Source organism: Mustela erminea, chromosome 5 (assembly GCF_009829155.1).
Source record: "Mustela erminea isolate mMusErm1 chromosome 5, mMusErm1.Pri, whole genome shotgun sequence".
In the NCBI taxonomy this organism is placed as follows: Eukaryota; Metazoa; Chordata; class Mammalia; order Carnivora; family Mustelidae; genus Mustela; species Mustela erminea.
The window spans coordinates 27,400,932-27,419,953 of record NC_045618.1 but is presented as its reverse complement, the minus strand read 5'-3'; the positions used below and the strand labels follow the sequence as shown (position 1 = coordinate 27,419,953).

At 37.8% G+C, this 19,022-nt stretch overlaps 1 protein-coding gene across 3 annotated transcripts in view; it reads left to right on the top strand.

Annotated features, from left to right (window-relative positions):
- The window catches only part of OCA2 (OCA2 melanosomal transmembrane protein), a 399,414-nt gene that overhangs the window by 267,432 nt on the left and 112,960 nt on the right, over positions 1–19,022 (top strand). For 2 of the 3 annotated variants that reach the window (XM_032342310.1, XM_032342311.1), the window contains one exon: positions 1,244–1,337. In XM_032342310.1, coding sequence (XP_032198201.1) covers positions 1,244–1,337 — 94 coding nt within the window. Of the gene's footprint in view, positions 1–1,243; positions 1,338–1,622; positions 1,933–19,022 lie in introns of those variants that run through there. The other variant, XM_032342312.1, reaches the window with a different exon arrangement.

Below are 19,022 nucleotides of genomic sequence, written 5' to 3'. Positions count from 1 at the left end.
CTTGATCTTGCTTTCATGAGCCTTTGCACAAGCAGTCCAGGCTGCATGCCTGACAGGAGGTTGTGTTGCCTGCCATGTGTTTCAAGGAGAAGGTAAGGACCATGAAGAAGGAGGGGAGCAGAAGCATGTGTTCAGTGGAGTGTCATCTGCACTGATATCTTCTCTGCAAGGAGATCTCCTAGAAAATAGGCTGAGGTTGTATGCCTCCTCTAGTAGAGAACTTCAGAAGTCCACATTGCTCTGTACTTCTCTCCATGCTCAGTGCCCCCAGAAGACCCAGAGATAATATGATGCTGGGTGCTCAGAAAAGATAGCACACAAGGGCTCAGCTTATGCAGCCAGGACTTCACCCTAGGTCCTCCTCCTCCTGCTTTGTTATTTATGTTGTCTGATTTCAGAGAGTCTTCTCCCTTGTGCCAACATGCAGTAAGAAGCTCCATATTTGTGTCTCATAGTTCCCCATTCTTTAGGAAACAGAGAGTCTTTTCCTTAGTGGTTTATACACATATGTCAGAACTGAGTAAAACTGGGTGAGCCTGGGTCATATGCCTATTCCTGAACCCTGACATCTGTGGTTGGGAGTTAGAAGATGCTGATCGGTTTCATCAAGCGAATTCATCCTTCCCTGAATTAGTCAACATGTTGGGGGCTGGCCTTGGGCCATATCCCTTACCACAAGGTCTCACTAATATTTAATCATGTACAAGTTATGATTTCCCACAGACCATGTACACTGTTAAAAAGGCTTTCACAGAATGGTATTTTATTATCGTCTTTGTTTGCATCCATCTTTCTATCCACAGTGTTTTCTGGTGAGTGTCCAGGCCTGAAGTCCTAAGAAAGTTGGTTCTTATCTGAGATCCCAATTCTACTGCTCTGAAAATACCTGTTCTCTCCTATGGTGGTTGGTCTGGCTTACATTTCCCTCTAAAATATAGATGTCACCATGTGCCACAGTGATTTGCCAATTCTACTTAACATTTCTTCTTTTCTATTACATAGAGCAGTCATAGTCTTTTCTGTAAATGAATTACAGAATTTACAAGCAGCAAACTTATTTTCTGGTTATCAGTTTTTTTTTTTTCTGCAGATATTTGCAAAGCAATCACTTTGATAGTACCTATAAAGTAATCATCAAATCAAAAGCCTGTGAGATGATTGCATATTTCAGAACAAAAGAGAACAGAAGCCTACCACCGAGACAAACTGAGATTTTATTTTACTTTTAAAATTTTGATTCCAGGCAATGGGACACTGATTGGCGCATCAGCAAATGTTGTTTGTGCAGGAATTGCAGAGCAGCATGGATATGGATTCTCTTTCATGGAATTTTTCAGGTACTTTAAAACTCATTTTAAATTTGTCTGCTTAATCCCTAAACTCACTTAATTAGAAAAAAATAGCAAAGCAAAGTGTTAAGCAGTAGGAAAAGCATGATTTTAGCAATTAGACGTTAGTGTAGGTGAGTTTAGCTAAATAAATTAAAAATTTATTACTGGGATTAGCTTCATAACACAGAGCATGATTCAGATATTCTGAATAATTCAGATTGAGTCTAGAGGTCAAGAAATAGTTTTAGGCTTGCTGGGTGTTTTATGTTGTTCTCTTGAAAATTCTAACAGAGATTTGTGACTTGACTATATATGACTGGGATGCTTAATGAGTCTGAAGACCTCCTACCAGACTGACCAATGAAAAAGCCTGCACTTGAAAGGACATGAGTGGGCACCTATCAGGAGGGCAGTACAGAGATGGGGTCCAGCATGGGGAAGAGTGGCCAGTGCTTGCTCCTGCAAAGGAGAAGCTGCTCCAAAGGAACAGGGCCCTTGTTGGGGTCCTGGCTCCCAGCATGCCTGTTTTCATGTGGCCCCATGGAGGCAGATGAATGGGCAGAATGAACATTGAGGGTCCCCATAAAACAGTGCTGCTAAAATAAACTGACATTCATTTGGTGTTGAACAAGGTTTTCGTTAAAGTTCTTGGACTGTAAACTCACAGCTCATGTATGCACAGCAATGATTCTCAGAACCAGTCCTGCTTAAGATTGGAACAGCAGCTCTGCCTGAGAGGCAGAGTGACCTGCAGCCTGTGGAGGCTGTGACCTTGGGCTTTGGCAGGGCACTACTTGGCTGGGCTGAGCTTGGTAGAAAACCCCAACTGTCGTACCCAGGTAAGAATCAACATCAGCCTCTACATATAACACTGAATTTTGGAAGACTTAAATACTGACCATTTGTGTTGTTCATGAGTGGCTAATAATTCTTGACAATTTTTTTAAAAAGATTATTTATTTATTTATTTAACAGAGATCACAAGCAGGGCAGAGAGAGAGGGAAGCAGGCTTCCTGCTGAGCAGAGAACCTGATGCGGGGCTCGATCCCAGGAGCCTGGGATCATGACCTGAGCCAAAGGCAGAGGCTTTAACCCACTGAGCCACCCAGGTGCCCCAATTCTTGATAATTTTGACAATTTTGATGGGACACTAACATTTATTAATCAACACTCCTGGAAGACTTGGGCATGGGATGGAGGTACAAGACTGGGCAGGGAGCCAAGGGGACACTTGAACATACGTCTCTCAGCAGAACTCTGACACATTGCTTCCCCCACAGCTAAGAGACAAAATCTGAAACTTAGCAATTGACCACTTCTTCGTGTTTAGATGTCATCAGTCTCTGCCAAGCATAAAAGGCATAATCCGATCAGTTCAACAAGAGTTTTCTTAATGAAAACAACTTTTACTATAGCAAATACATCAGTGGCCTTAGCAGTGTAACTCACCTCATCATCTTATTTTTGCTGTAATCAGTGATGGTTCTTCACTGGAGCACAGCTAAAAAAACCAAAACAACAACAACAGCTTTCAGAGACAAGTGCCCTTAAAGGGGCAGCAATGGGAGATATAGACTTGCACCCCCAAATTCCAGGGCTTTTTCTTTGGACTGGATTCCCAATTTCTGTAGACCTGGAAGGCTGTCATTCACATGCCCCTGGTCTTATTTTCTTTGGTCAGCCAAGCATATGATACACTAGCCTTCTACCTGCTGACAGCTCTACCTGGACTCAACCATAGGGACTCTCATGGCCATTTAAAAATACTGGTTGGTCTCACAAGTAGGCTTCAGAGGACTGATAGTAATTTCATAAAAGATTAGAAGGTTTTTAGGGCAACAGTACGTGCTAGTCTGATATTTTCTCCAGTGTAACTTTGACATAATAATCAGGAATATGGAAAAAGCCTGGAAGTCCATCAACAGATGAATGGATGAGAGGTGGTGTGTATATACAATGGAATATTACTCAGCCATGTGAAAGAATGAAATCTTGCCATTTGCAAGAATGGGGATGGAACTAGAAGGTATGATGCTAAGTGAAATAAGTCAGTCAGAGAAAAATAAATACCATATGAATTCATTCATATGTGGAATTTAAGAAACAAAACAGATGAACATAGGGGAAGGGAAGAAAAAATAAAATAACAGGAAAATAGAGAGGGAGGCAAATCATAAAGGGACTATTAATTATAGGAAAGAAACTGAGGGTTGCTGGATGGGAGGTAGGTGGGGGGATGGGGTAATTGGGTGATGGGCATTAAGGAGAACATTTGATGTAATGAGCACTGGTTGTTATATGCAACTGATGAGTTACTAAATTTTACCCCCGAAAAACTAATCATCACCATCATCATCATCATCATCATCAGGACTTCTGCCTGACTGAAAGAGTTTGTGTGCAGTTACTCAGATTATGCACAGGGCTCAGGGTTCAGCTCCAGTGGGTAAAATATTGTGCACACTGAACTTATCCAATAGGCCTTGTATTTCTATTCTATATGAGCACCTTGTGTGCAGAGTTACAGTGGTGAAAGCTAGGAAGTTGGGGACCTCAGAAAGACTGGGGCAAGACTGCCAGTTATCTTTTCTAAAACCTCCTTAGCTAGTGGCCTTAAGAATTGCATCCACCTTCATAGATGAAGGAAAAATGTCTCTCTGGTTAGTAATGTTCAAAAGCCATGTCTTATTTTTGTCTGGTTCCACCTCTGATCATTCTTCTCAGGTCATTTCTGTTCACAAATCAGAGCAGTTTGGTCATGAAATATGATCATTAGTTGGTTAAGGGTCCCAGAATTGAGTCCCAGGTCGGGCTCTCTGCTCAGTGTGGAGTCTGCCTCTCCCTCTCCCTGCTGCTCCCCCTGCTTGTCCCTGCTCTCTCTCTGTCAAATAAATAAAATCATTAAAAAGATAGTCATCTAAATATTCAGCCCTTATTTGCATAAAATTCTTAGTTTGCAGTTGCAAATGCACTGAATTGACTTTAATCTACCCCATTTCAAAATTTCTTTCAAAAAAGGTGGCTTCCTGCGATACACAGTGCAAAATGTTGACTTCCCATTTTATTTAAAAAAAAATCAAAAATACTATTTTTCTGACTATATAAATATATATTCAAAGGAATATTTGAAAGTAAAAGAATAAAATAGAAAATCAACTCATAATTTTGCTACCAAGAAATAACCACTGATAAAAATTTGTTGTGTTTTCTTACATTTTACATACCTCTCATGATACATATATACTGGTTAACAAAAATTTTAATCTCATTGTGTCTTACCTTTCATTTTTCATAATATATTGTGAACATTTTACCAGGCCACTAGTTATTCTTTCAAAATAGAATATATTTATGCTTACAACATGTAGATATATCACTATTTTACCTTTGTTGGTCATGTTGGTCGCTTTCTATTCTTTGTTACCGATTCTGTTTTGAATATCTTCATAGATAAAACTGTTTCATTCTTGCTCACCGATGACAAATTTCCTGACATACAATTGTGGGTTAAGTGAATTGTTTAGTTAAGTTTTTCATTTGAATGCCATTACAGTTAACATAGAGTATTATTAATTTCAGGTGTACAATGCAGTGATTTTAATAGTTCTATACATTACTCAGTGCTCATCATGATAAGTACTCTTTAATCCCAAATACCTATTTCACTCATATCCCGCCACTCACCTCTCATCCAGTAACCATCAGTTTACTCTCCGTAGTTTCTTGGTTTGTCTCTTTTTTCCCTATGTTAATTTGTTTTGTTTTTTAAATTCCACATATGAGTGAAATCATATGGTATTTGTCTTTCTCTGACTGACTTATTTCAGTAAGCATTATACTCCCTAGATCCATTCATGTCATTGCAAATAATAAGACATTCTTTCTTTATGGCGGAACAATATTTCATTATATCTATCAATTATCTGTCTACCTATATATTTATCATCATCATCTGTATACATACCACATCTTTTTTATCCATCCATTAATGGACACTTAGGCCACTTCTGTTTGTGACTATTGTAAATAATGCTGCAATAAACATAGGGGTACATATATCCTTTTGAATTAGTGTTCTTATATTCTTTGGGTAAATATTTAGTAGCATGATTACTATAGCATATGGTTGTTCTATTTTTAATTCTTTGAGAACTCTCCATACTGTCTTCCACAGAGGCTGCACCACTTCTCATTCTCTACTGTCTTCCATAAAGGCTGCACCACTTCTCATTCTCACCAACAGTACATAAGGGTTCCTTTTTCTCTGCATCCTCATCAACACTTGTTTCTGTATGTGTGTGTGTGTGTTTTAATTTTAGCCATTCTGACAAGGATGAGGTGATATCTCATTGTGGTTTTGATTTGAATTTCCCTGATGATGAGTGATGTTGAGCATTTTTTCATGTGTCTGTTGGTTATCTGTAGGTCTTCTTTGGAAAAATGTCTATTCATGTCTTCTGCCCATTTTTAATTGGATTGTTTGTTTTTTACGTGTTGAGTTTTGTAAGTTCTTTTTATATTTTGGATACTAATGCTTTATTAGATATATGATTTGCCATTCAGTACGTTGTCTTTTAGTTTTGTTGATTGTTTCCTTTGTTGTGTTGAAACTTCTATTTTGATGTAGTCCCAATAGCTTATTTTTGCTTTTGCTTCCTTTGCTTTAGGAGACATATGTAGAAAAAATTGTTACTGCTGATGTCAGAGAAATTACTGCCTGCGCTTTCTTCTAGGATTTTTACGGTTTTGGTTTTCACATTTAGGACTTTAACACATTTTGAGGTGTTTTTTTGTGATGGTGTAAAAAAAGTGGTTCAGTTTCATTTTTTGGATGTAGATGTTCTTGCCTCCTTCACTGATTAATTAACTGACTGTATAATCTAAGGTTTGCTTCTGGGCTTTCTACTATGTTCCTTTAAGTGCCATACTATTTTTGTTACTGCAGTTTTATAATATAACTTGAAATTTGGAATTAATACCTTCAGCTTATTTTTCTTTTCTTTTTTTTTTAAGAATGCTTTGGCTTTTCAGGTTCTTTTGTGTTTCCATATAAATTTTAGGATTTTTTGTTCTAGCTCTGTGAAAAATGACAGTGGTATTTTGATAGGGATTCCATTAAATCTGAAGATTGATTTGGATAGTATGGACATTTTAACAATCCATGTGTTCTCCAATCCATGAGAATGGAATGTCTGTCTTTCCAATTGTCCTCTTTAGTTTTTTTTCATCAGTGTTTTACAGTTTTCAGAGTACATGTCTTTCACCTCCTTGGTTAAATTTATTCCTAGGTATTATTATTTTTTGGTGCAATTATACATGATTATTTTCTTAATTTCTCTTTCTGGGGCCTTACTATTAGTGTATAGAAATGAAAGAGATTCTGTACATTGATTTCATATCCTATGACTTCACTGAATTCATTTATCAGTGCTAGAAAGTTTTTGGTAGAGTGTTTTTAGGGTTTTCTGTATATAAGAGTATTGTGTCATTTGCAAACAGTGAAAGTTTTACTTCTTCCTTACCAGTGTGGATACTTTTATTCTTTTTTAAAAAAAATTTTATTTTTTTAACTTTTTTTAAAAATTTCTTTTCAGCATAACAGTATTCATTGTTTTTGCACCACACCCAGTGCTCCATGCAATCCATGCCCTCTCCAATACCCACCACCTGGTTGCCCCAACCTCTCATCCCCCGCCCCTTTAAAACCCTCAGATTGTTTTTCAGAGTCCATAGTCTCTCATGGTTCACCTCCCCTTCCAATTTCCTTCAACTTCCTTCTCCTCTCCATCTCCCCTTGTCCTCCATGTTATTTGTTATGCTCCACAAATAAGTGAAACCATGTATTAATTGACTCCCTCTGCTTGACTTATTTCACTCAGCATAATCTCTTCCAGTCCTCTCCACGTTGCTGCAAAAGTTGGGTATTCATCCTTTCTGATGGAGGCATAATACTCCATAGTGTATATGGACCATATCTTCCTTATCCATTTGTCCATTGAAGGGCATCTTGGTTCTTTCCACAGTTTGGCGACCATGGCCATTGCTTCTCTAAACATTGGGGTACAGATGGCCCTTCTTTTCATGACATCTGTATCTTTGGGGTAAATACCCAGGAGTGCAATTGCAGGGCCATAGGGAAGCTCTATTTTTAATTTCTTGAGGAATCTCCACACTGTTTTCCAAAGTGGCTGCCCCAACTTGCATTCCCACCAACAGTGTAAGAGGGTTCCCCATTCTCCACATCCTCTCCAACACATGTTGTTTCCTGTCTTGCTAATTTTGGCCATTCTAACTGGTGTAAGGTGGTATCTCAATGTGGTTTTAATTTGAATCTCCCTGATGGCTACTGATGATGAACATTTTTTCCAAAGAGGTAAAGGAACCGTACTCGAGGAACTACAGAACACTCAGAAAGAAATTGAAGACACAAAAAGATGGAAGACCATTCCATGCTGTTGGAGTGGAAAAATAAACATCGTTAAGATGTCTATACTGCCTAGAGCAATCTATACTTTTAATGCCATTCTGATCAAAATTCCACTGGTATTTTTCAAAGAGCTGGAGCAAATAATCCAAAAATTTGCATAGAACCAGAAGAGGCCCCAAATCGCTAAGGAAATGTTGAAAAACAAAAATAAAACTGGGGGCATCATGTTACCTGATTTCAAGCTTTACTACAAAGCTGTGATCACCAAGACAGCATGGTACTGGCATAAAAACAGACACATAGACCAGTGGAACAGAGTAGAGAGCCCAGATATGGACCCGCAACTCTATGGGCAAATAATCTTTGACAAAACAGGAAAATATATACAGTGGAAAAAAGACAGTCTCTTCAATAAATGGTGCTGGGAAAACTGGACAGCTATATGTGGAAGAATGAAACTCGACCATTCTCTTACACCATACACAAAGATAAACTCAAAATGTATAAAAGACCTCAACGTGAGACAGGAATCCATCAGAATCCTAGAGGAGAACATAGGCAGTAACCTCTTCGATATCAGCCACAGCAACTTCTTTCAAGATATGTCTCCAAATGCAAAGGAAACAAAAGTGAAGATGAACTTTTGGGACTTCATCAAAATCAAAAGCTTCTGCACAGCAAAGGAAACAGTCAAGAAAACAAAGAGGCAACCCACAGAATGGGAGAAGATATTTGTAAATGACAGTACAGACAAAAAAGTTGATATCCAGGATCTATAAAGAACTTCTCAAACTCAACATACACAAAAGAGACAATCATATTAAAAAATGGGCAGAAGATATGAACAGACACTTCGCCAATGAAGACATACAAATGGCTATCAGACGCATGGATGCTTTTATTCTTGTCTGATTGTTGTGGCTAGGACTTCGAGTACTATGTTGAATAAAAGTGGTAAGAGTGGATATCTTTGTCTTTTTCCTGACCTTAGGAGGAAAGTGCGCATTTTTTTCTTATTGATGATGATGTTCACTGGGGTTTCTTCATGGATAGCCTTTAAAATGTTGAGGTAATTTTCTTCTGTACCTACATTTTTGAAGTCTTTTTTCATGAATAGATTTTTTTTTTTACTTTTTCAAATGTTTTTTTCTGTTTATTGAAATGATCATATTTTTAAAAATTCTTTCTCTTACTGTCATGACCATGTTGTGATGTAGCACATTGATTTGTGAATATTAACCACCCTTGTAACTCAGTGATAAATCCTACTTGATCATGGTGAATAATTTTTTGTAATGTATTGTTGTATTCAGTTTGCTAGTATTTTGTTGAGGATAGTAGTTCTCTTTCTTTCTAGTGTCTTTTTAAAGCATTGGCAGCCAGCCATTTTTTTTTTTTTTTTAAAGATTTTATTTATTTATTTGACAGAGAGATCACAAGTCGGCGGAGAGTCAGGCAGAGAGAGAGAGAGAGAGAAGCAGGCTCCCGCTGAGCAAAGAGCCCGATGCGGGGCTCGATCCCAGGACACTGAGATCATGACCTGAGCCGAAGGCAGCGGCTTAATCCACTGAGCCACCCAGGCGCCCCTCTTTCTAGTGTCTTAATCTGGTTTTGGTATCAAATTAATCCTGGCCTCCTAGAATGAATTTGGAAGTTTGCTTTTCTCTTCTGTTTTTTTTTTTTAAATAGTTTATAAAATGTAGGTATTAAAAAAAATAGGTATTAACTCTCCTTTGCAATCTATACTTTCAATGCCATCCCAATCAAAACACTAGTGGCATTTTTCAAAGTGGTGGAACAGACAATCCTAAAATTTGTATGGAGGCAGAAAAGACCCTGAATCATCAAGGAAATGTTGAAAAGGAGAAACAATGCATCATGTTGGGCATCACATTGCCTGATTTCAAGCTTTATTACAAAGCTGTGATCACCAAGACAGAACGCTACTGGCACAAAAACAGACACATATACTAGTGGAACAGAGTAGAGAGCCCAGATATGGACCCTCACCTCTATGGTCAAATAATATTTGACAAAGCAGGAAAAAATATCCAGTGGAAAAAAGGCATTATCTTCAATAAATGGTGCTGGGAAAATTGGACAGCTATGTATAGAAGAATGAAACTCGATCATTCTCTCACACCATACACAAAGATAAACTCAAAATGGATGAAAGACTTTAATGTGAGGCAGTCATATATCAGAATCCAGGAACCTATCAGAAGTGACATTGGCCATAGCAACTTCTTTCAAGATATGTCTCCATAGGCAAAGGAAACAAAAGTGAAAATGAACTTTTGAGACTTCATTAAGATAAAAAGCTTCTGCACAGCAAAGGAAACAGTCAAAAAAACAAAGAAGCAACCCATGGAATGGGAGAAGATATTCACAAATGACACTATAGACAAAGGGCTTATATCTAGGATCTATAAAGAACTTCTCAAACTCAACACCTAAAAAACAGATACTCATGTAAAAAAATGGGCAGAAGACATGAACACACACTTCTCCAGTGAAGACATAAAACTGGCTCTCCTTTAAATGTTTGGTAGAATTCACCTGTGACGCTGTCCGGTCCTGGAGGTTTTTTCGTGGGAGTTTTTTCATTACTGACTCAATTTCATTGCTGGTAATCAGTCTGTTCAAATTTTCTATTTATTCTTGGCTTGGTTTTGGAAAGTCATATGTTTCTAGGAATTTATCCATTTCTTCTAGGTTGTTTAATTTGTGTATAATTTTTCATAGTATTCTCCAATAATCCTCTATATTTCTGTGATGTCAATTATTATTTTCCCTCTTTCATTTCTGATTTTGTTTATTTGAGTCCTCTCTCTCTCACTTTTTTTTTTAAATGAATCTGGCTAAAGGCTTATCAATTTTGTTGATATTTCCCACAATCAGCTCCTGATTTCATTGATCTATATTATTTTTAGTTTCTATTTCATTTATTTCTTCTCTAATATTTATTGTTTCCTTCTTCTACTGTGTAGGGGTTTTGTTTTTTGTTCTTTTTCTAGCTCTTTTAGGTGTAAGTTTAGTTTGTTTGAAAATATTCTTGATTCTTGAGGTAAGACAATATGGTGATAAACTTCCAACATGGAACTCCCTTTTTTCTTATTTAATTTAATTTTTTTTCAGTGTTCCAAGATTCATTGTTTATGCACCATACCCAGTGCTGCATGCAATATGTGCTCTCTTTACTATCACCAAGCTCTCTCTTAGAATCTCTCTGCTTTTGCTGCATCCCAAAATTTGGACTGTTGTGTTTTCATTTTCATTTGTCTCCATGTATTTTGTAATTTCCTCTTTGATTTCTTATTTGACACACTCATTTATTAGTAGGATATTATTTAATCATATATATGTGCTCTTTCCATGTTTTTTCTTGTGATTGATTTCTAGTTTCATAGCATTGTGTTCAGAAAAGATGTGTTGTATGACTTTGATCTTTTTAAATTTTTTGAGACTTGTTTTGTGGCCTAATATGTGATATATATTCTGGAGAATGTTCAATGTGCAATTGAAAAGAATGTGTATTCTGCTTTTTTAGGTTGGAATGTTCTGAATATACCTGTTAAATCCTTTGGGTCCAATGTGTCATTTAAAGCCACCGTTTCCTTGTTGATTTTATGTGTGGATGATCTGTCTGTTGATATAAGTGAGATGTTATAGTCCCTTATTTTTATTGTATTACTATCAATTACTTATTTTATGTTTTTTATTAACTGCTTTGTGTATTTGGGTGCTCCTATGTTGGGTATCTAAATATTTACAATTGTTTCTTTTTGTTGGATTGTCCCCTTTATTATTACATAGAGTCCTTTTTATTTATCAGGTTATGTTAGTCACTGTACAGTACTTCATTCATTTTTAATGTAGTGTTCCATGATTCAGTATTTGCATATAACATCTAGTGCTCAATGCAATACATGTCCTCCTTAATACCATCCACTGGGCTAGCCCATCCTCCAACCCCTCTCATCTCTAAAACCCTGTTTGTTTTCCAGATTCCATATTCTAGCAGAGAAAGACAATTATCATATGGTTTCATTCATATGTGGAACATAAGGAGTAGTATGGAAGACAATAAGAGAAGGAAGGGAGAAATGAAGGGGGAAATCAGAGAGGGAGATGAACAATGAGGGACTGTAGTGTCCTTCCTTATCTCTTGTTGCAGTCTTTGTTTTAAAGTCTATTTTGTCTGATGTAAGTATTGCAACTCTGGCTTTTCTTTTGTTTTTCATTTCATGATAAATATTTCTCCATCCTCTCACTTTCAATCTGTCTTTAGGTCTAAAATGAGTCTCTTATAGGCAGGAAATAGATGGGTATTGCTTTTTTATTTTTTCCATTACCCTATGTTTTTGATTGGAGTGTTTAGTCCATTTACTTTCAGAGTAGTTTTTGAAAGATATGTATTTATTGCCATTTTGTTATGGTTTTATGGTAGTTTTGTAGTTCTCTTTTCCTCCTCTTGTCCTCTTCTCTCACAATAAGCTGGCCTTCTTTAGTCATATACTTGGATTCCTTTGTCTTTATTTCTGCATATCTATTGCTGGTATTTGATTTGTTGCTACTATTAGGTTTGTATATAGCAGTCTTCTGCATATGGAAGTCTGTATTAAGTTGATGGCCACTTAAGTTTGAACCCGTTCTTTAAATTCCTCATCTTGGCAGATTTTAGGTAAATGGTGTCATATTTTGTGAGTTCTTTCACTGATATTTACAGTTATACTTATTTTTCTGCTTTTGTGTTTCTACTTTTGTGGCTCTTACTATGATCTTTCCTTTCTATTCAAAGAGTCCGCTTTAACATAGCTTGTAGGGCTGGTTTAGTGGTCATGAACTCCTTTAACTTTTGTTTGTCTGGGAAACTTTATCTCTTTTTCCATTTGGAATGATAGCCTTGTTGGACAGAGTATTCTTGGTTGAGGTTTTTCCCTTTCAGTACTTTGAATATATCATGTCATTATCTTCTGGCCTGCAAAGTTTCTGGTGAGAAATCTGCTGATTGATTTATGGGGTTTCCTTGTAGTTAACTGTTTTATTTTCTCCTCCTGCTTTTAAAGTTCTTTCTTTATCACTACTTTTTAAAATTACTGTGTGTCTTGGGAGTTCTTTGGGCTGATTTTGTTGGGGGCATTCTGTGCCTCCTGCATCTGGATTTCTGTTTCCTTTCCCAGATTCAGAATGTGTTTCAGCTATTATTTCTTCCAATAAATTATCTTTCCCCTTTCCTCTCTCTTCTCCTTCTGGGATCCCTATAGAGCAAATATTATTACTCATGATGATATTGCCAAGTCCTTAAATCTATTCTCATTTTACACATTTTTTTTCCTCTCACCTGCTCAGCTTGGTTGCTTTCCCTTTTCTGAGCTCCAGGTTACTGATTTGTTCTGTTTCCTTTAGTCTGCTATTTATTGCAGTTAGTGTATTTATTTTTCATTTTTTCATTTTTTCATTTTTTTATAAACATATATTTTTATCCCCAAGGGTACAGGTCTGTGAATCACCAGGTTTACACACTTCACAGCACTCACCAAAGCACATACCCTCCCCAATGTCCATAATCCCACCTCCTTCTCCCAAACCCCCTCCCCCCAGCAACCCTCAGTTTGTTTTGTGAGATTAAGAGTCACTTATGGTTTGTCTCCCTCCCAATCCCATCTTGTTTCATTGATTCTTCTCCTACCCACTTAAGCCCCCATGTTGCATCACCACTTCCTCATATCAGGGAGATCATATGATAGTTGTCTTTCTCTGCTTGACTTATTTCGCTAATCATGATACGCTCTAGTTCCATCCATGTTGTCCCAAATGGCAAGATTTCATTTCTTTTGATGGCTGCATAGTATTCCATTGTGTATATATACCACATCTTCTTGATCCATTCATCTGTTGATGGACATCTAGGTTCTTTCCATAGTTTGGCTATTGTGGACATTGCTGCTATAAACATTCGGGTGCATGTGCCCCTTTGGATCACTACGTTTGTATCCTTAGGGTAAATACCCAATAGTGCAATTGCTGGGTCATAGGGCAGTTCTATTTTCAACATTTTGAGGAACCTCCATGCTGTTTTCCAGAGTGGCTGCACCAGCTTGCATTCCCACCAACAGTGTAGGAGGGTTCCCCTTTCTCCGCATCCTCGCCAGCATCTGTCATTTCCTGACTTGTTGATTTTAGCCATTCTGACTGGTGTGAGGTGATATCTCATTGTGGTTTTGATTTGTATTTCCCCGAAGCCGAGTGATTTGGAGCACTTTTCCACGTGTCTGTTGGCCATCTGGATGTCTTCTTTGCAGAAATTTCTGTTCATGTCCTCTGCCCATTTCTTGATTGGATTATTTGTTCTTTGGGTGTTGAGTTTGCTAAGTTCTTTATAGATTCTGGACACTAGTCCTTTATCTGATATGTCCTTTGCAAATATCTTCTCCCATTCTGTCAGTTGTCTTTTGGTTTTGTTAACTGTTTCCTTTGCTGTGCAAAAGCTTTTGATCTTGATGAAATCCCAATAGTTCATTTTTGCCCTTGCTTCCCTTGCCTTTGGCGTTGCTCCTAGGAAGATGTTGCTGCGGCAGAGGTCGAAGAGGTTGCTGCCTGTGTTCTCCTCAAGGATTTTGATGGATTCCTTTCGCACATTGAGGTCCTTCATCCGTTTTGAGTCTATTTTTGTATGTGGTGTAAGGAAATGGTCCAATTTCATTTTTCTGCATGTGGCTGTCCAATTTTCCCAGCACCATTTATTGAAGAGGCTGTCTTTTCTCCATTGTACATTCTTTCCTGATTTGTCGAAGATTAGTTGACTGTAGAGTTGAGGGTCTATCTGGGCTCTCTATTCTGTTCCGTTGATCTATGTGTCTGTTTTTGTGCCAGTACCATGCTGTCTTGATGATGACAGCTTTGTAATAGAGCTTGAAGTCCGGAATTGTGATGCCACCGACGTTGGCTTTCTTTTTCAATATCCCTTTGGCTATTCGAAGTCTTTTCTGGTTCCATATAAGTTTTAGAATTATTTGTTCCATTTCTTTGAAAAACATGGATGGTACTTTGATAGGAATTGCATTAAATATGTAGATTGCTTTAGGGAGCATAGACATTTTCACAATATTTATTCTTCCAATCCAGGAGCATGGAACATTTTTCCATTTCTTTGTGTCTTCCTCAATTTCTTTCATGAGTACTTTATAGTTTTCTGAGTATAGATTCTGTGCCTCTTTGGTTAGGTTTATTCCTAGGTATCTTATGGTTTTGGGTGCAATTGTAAATGGGATGGACTCCTTAATTTCTCTTTCTTCTGTCTTGCTGTTGGTGTAGAGAAATGCAACTGATTTCTGTGCATTGATTTTATATCCTGACACTTTACTGAATTCCTGTATAAGTTCTAGCAGTTTTGGAGTGGAGTCTTTTGGGTTTTCCACATATAGTATCATATCATCTGCGAAGAGTGATAATTTGACTTCTTCTTTGCCGATTTGGATGCCTTTAATTTCCTTTTGTTGTCTGATTGCTGAGGCTAGGACCTCTAGTACTATGTTGAATAGCAGTGGTGATAATGGACATCCCTGCCGTGTTCCTGACCTTAGCGGAAACGCTTTCAGTTTTTCTCCATTGAGAATGATATTTGCGGTGGGTTTTTCATAGATGGCTTTGATGATATTGAGGTATGTGCCCTCTATCCCTACACTTTGAAGAGTTTTGATCAGGAAGGGATGCTGCACTTTTCAAATGCTTTTTCAGCATCTATGGAGAGTATCATATGGTTCTTGTTCTTTCTTTTATTGATGTGTTGTATCACATTGACTGATTTGCGGATGTTGAACCAACCTTGCAGCCCTGGAATAAATCCCACTTGGTCGTGGTGAATAATCCTTTTAATGTACTGTTGAATCCTATTGGCTAGTATTTTGTTGAGTATTTTCGCATCTGTGTTCATCAAGGATATTGGTCTATAGCTCTCTTTTTTGATGGGATCCTTGTCTGGTTTTAGGATCAAGGTGATGCTGGCCTCATAAAATGAGTTTGGAAGTTTTCCTTCCACTTCTATTTTTTGGAACAGTTTCAGGAGAATAGGAATTAGTTCTTCTTTAAATGTTTGGTAGAATTCCCCCGGGAAGCCGTCTGGCCCTGGGCTTTTGTTTGTTTGGAGATTTTTAATGACTGTTTCAATCTCCTTACTGGTTATGTAGGCTTTCTATTTCTTCCTGGTTCAGTTGTGGTAGTTTCTAGGAATGCATCCATTTCTTCCAGATTGTCAAATTTGTTGGCGTTAGTTGCTCATAGTATGTTCTTATAATAGTTTGTATTTCTTTGGTGTTAGTTGTGATCTCTCCTCTTTCATTCATGATTTTATTTATTTGGGTCCTTTCTCTTTTCTTTTTGATAAGTTGGGCCGGGGTTTATCAATTGTATTAATTCTTTCAAAGAACCAGCGCCTAGTTTCATTGATTTGTTCTATTGTTTTTTTGGTTTCTATTTCATTGATTTCTGCTCTGATCTTTATGATTTCTCTTCTCCTGCTGGGCTTAGGGTTTCTTTCTTGTTCTTTCTCCAGTTCCTTTAGGTGTAGGGTTAGGTTGTGTACCTGAGACCTTTCTTGTTTCTTGAAAAGGCTTGTACCGCTATATATTTTCCTCTCAGGACTGCCTTTGTTGTGTCCCACAGATTTTGAACCGTTGTATTTTCATTATCCTTTGTTTCCATGATTTTTTTCAATTCTTCTTTAATTTCCCGGTTGACCCATTCATTCTTTAGAAGGATGCTGTTTAGTCTCCATGTATTTGGGTTCTTTCCAAACTTCCTTTTGTGGTTGAGTTCTAGCTTTAGAGCATTGTGGTCTGAAAAAAGCAGGGAATGATCCCAATCTTTTGATACCGGTTGAGTCCTGATTTAGGACCGAGGATGTGATCTATTCTGGAGAATGTTCCATGTGCACTAGAGAAGAATGTGTATTCTGTTGCTTTGGGATGAAATGTTCTGAATATATCTGTGATGTCCATCTGGTCCAGTGTGTCGTTTAAGGCCTTTATTGCTGATCTTTTGCTTGGATGATCTGTCCATTTCAGTGAGGGGAGTGTTAAAGTCCCCTACTATTATTGTATTATTGTTGACGTGTTTCTTTGATTTTGTTATTAATTGGTTTATATAGTTGGCTGCTCCCACGTTGGGGGCATAGATATTTAAAATTGTTAAATCTTCTTGTTGGACAGACCCTTTGAGTATGGTATAGTGTCCTTCCTCATCTCTTATTATAGTCTTTGGCTTAAAATCTAATTGATCTGATATAAGGATTGCCACTCCTGCTTTCTCTGATGTCCATTAGCATGGTAAATTCTTTTCCACCCCCTCACTTTAAATCTGGAGGTGTCTTTGGGCTTAAAATGAGTTTCTTGGAGGCAGCATATAGATGGGTTTTGTTTTTTTATCCATTCTGATAGCCTGTGTCTTTTGACAGGGGCATTTAGCCCATTAACATTCAGGGTAACTATTGAGAGATATGAATTTAGTGCCATTGTATTGCCTGTAAGGTGACTGTTACTGTATATGGTCTCTGTTCCTTTCTGATCTACCACTTGTAGGCTCTCTCTTTGCTTAGAGGACCCCTTTCAATATTTCCTGTAGAGCTGGTTTGGTATTTGCAAATTCTTTCAGTTTTTGTTTGTCCTGGAAGCTTTTAATCTCTCCTTCTATTTTCAATGATAGCCTAGCTGGATATAGTATTCTTGGCTGCATGTTTTTCTCGTTCACTGCTCTGAAAATATCGTGCCAGCTCTTTCTGGCCTGCCAGGTCTCTGTGGATAAGTCAGCTGCCAATCTAACATTTTTACCATTGTATGTTACAGACTTCTTTTCCCGGGCTGCTTTCAGGATTTTCTCTTTGTCACTGAGACTTGTAAATTTTACTATTAGGTGACGGGGTGTGGGCCTATTCTTATTGATTTTGAGGGGCGTTCTCTGAACCTCCTGAATTTTAATGCTCGTTCCCTTTGCCATATTCGGGAAATTCTCCCCAATAATTCTCCCGAGTATACCTTCTGCTCCCCTCTCTCTTTCTTCTTCTTCTGGAATCCCAATTATTCTAATGTTGTTTCATCTTATGGTGTCACTTATCTCTCGAATTCTCCCCTCGTGGTCCAGTAGCTGTTTGTCCCTCTTTTGCTCAGCTTCTTTATTCTCTGTCATTTGGTCTTCTATATCACTAATTCTTTCTTCTGCCTCATTTATCCTAGCAGTGAGAGCCTCCATTTTTTATTGCACCTCATTAATAGCTTTTTTGATTTCAACTTGGTTAGATTTTAGTTCTTTTATTTCTCCAGAAAGGGCTTTTATATCTCTTGAGAGGGTTTCTCTAATATCTTCCATGCCTTTTTCGAGCCCGGCTAGAACCTTGAGAATTGTCATTCTGAACTCTAGATCTGACATATTACCAATGTCTGTATTGATTAGGTCTCTAGGCTTTGGTACTGCTTCTTGTTTTTTTTTTTTTTTTGTGTTGAATTTTTCCGTCTTGTCATTTTGTCCAGATAAGAGTATATGAAGGGGCAAGTAAAGTACTAAAAGGGTGGCACCAACCCCAGGAAAATATGCTTTAACCAAATTAGAAGAGATCCCAAATCGTGAGGGGGAGAAAGTGGATAGAAAGAGGTTCAAAAAGGAATAAAGAAAAAAAAAGCAAAAAGAAAGAAAAAAGAAAAGAATTTAAAAAAAGAAAACAAATAAGAAAAATATAAAAAAGAAAGTATATATATATATTAGATAAACTAGTTAAAAAACGTTAAAAAATAAAAAGGTAAAAGTTAAAAAAAATTTACCAGAAGGTGAGAAAAAAAACAAAAATTAAAAAGAAAAAAATTAAATTAACTGCAAGTCTAAAAAAAAATCACAGGGAAAAAGCCACGAGTTCCGTGTTTTGCTTTCTCCTCCTCTGGAATTCTGCTGCTCTCCTTGGTATTGAAATCGCACTCCTTGGTAGGTGAACTTGGTCTCGGCTGGATTTCTGGTTGATCTTCTGGGGGAGGGGCCTGTTGTAGTGATTCTCAAGTGTCTTTGCCCCAGGCGGATTTGCACCGCCCTTACCAGGGGCCGGGGTGAGTAATCCGCTCGGGTTTGCTTTCAGGAGCTTTTGTTCCCTGAGCGCTTTCCGTAGAGTTCCGGAGGACGGGGAATACAAATGGCGGCCTCCTGGTCTCCGGCCCGGAGGAGCCGAGAGCCCGGTGCCCCACTCCTCAGTGCACCTTCAGAGAACAGCGCCCAGTTACTCCCG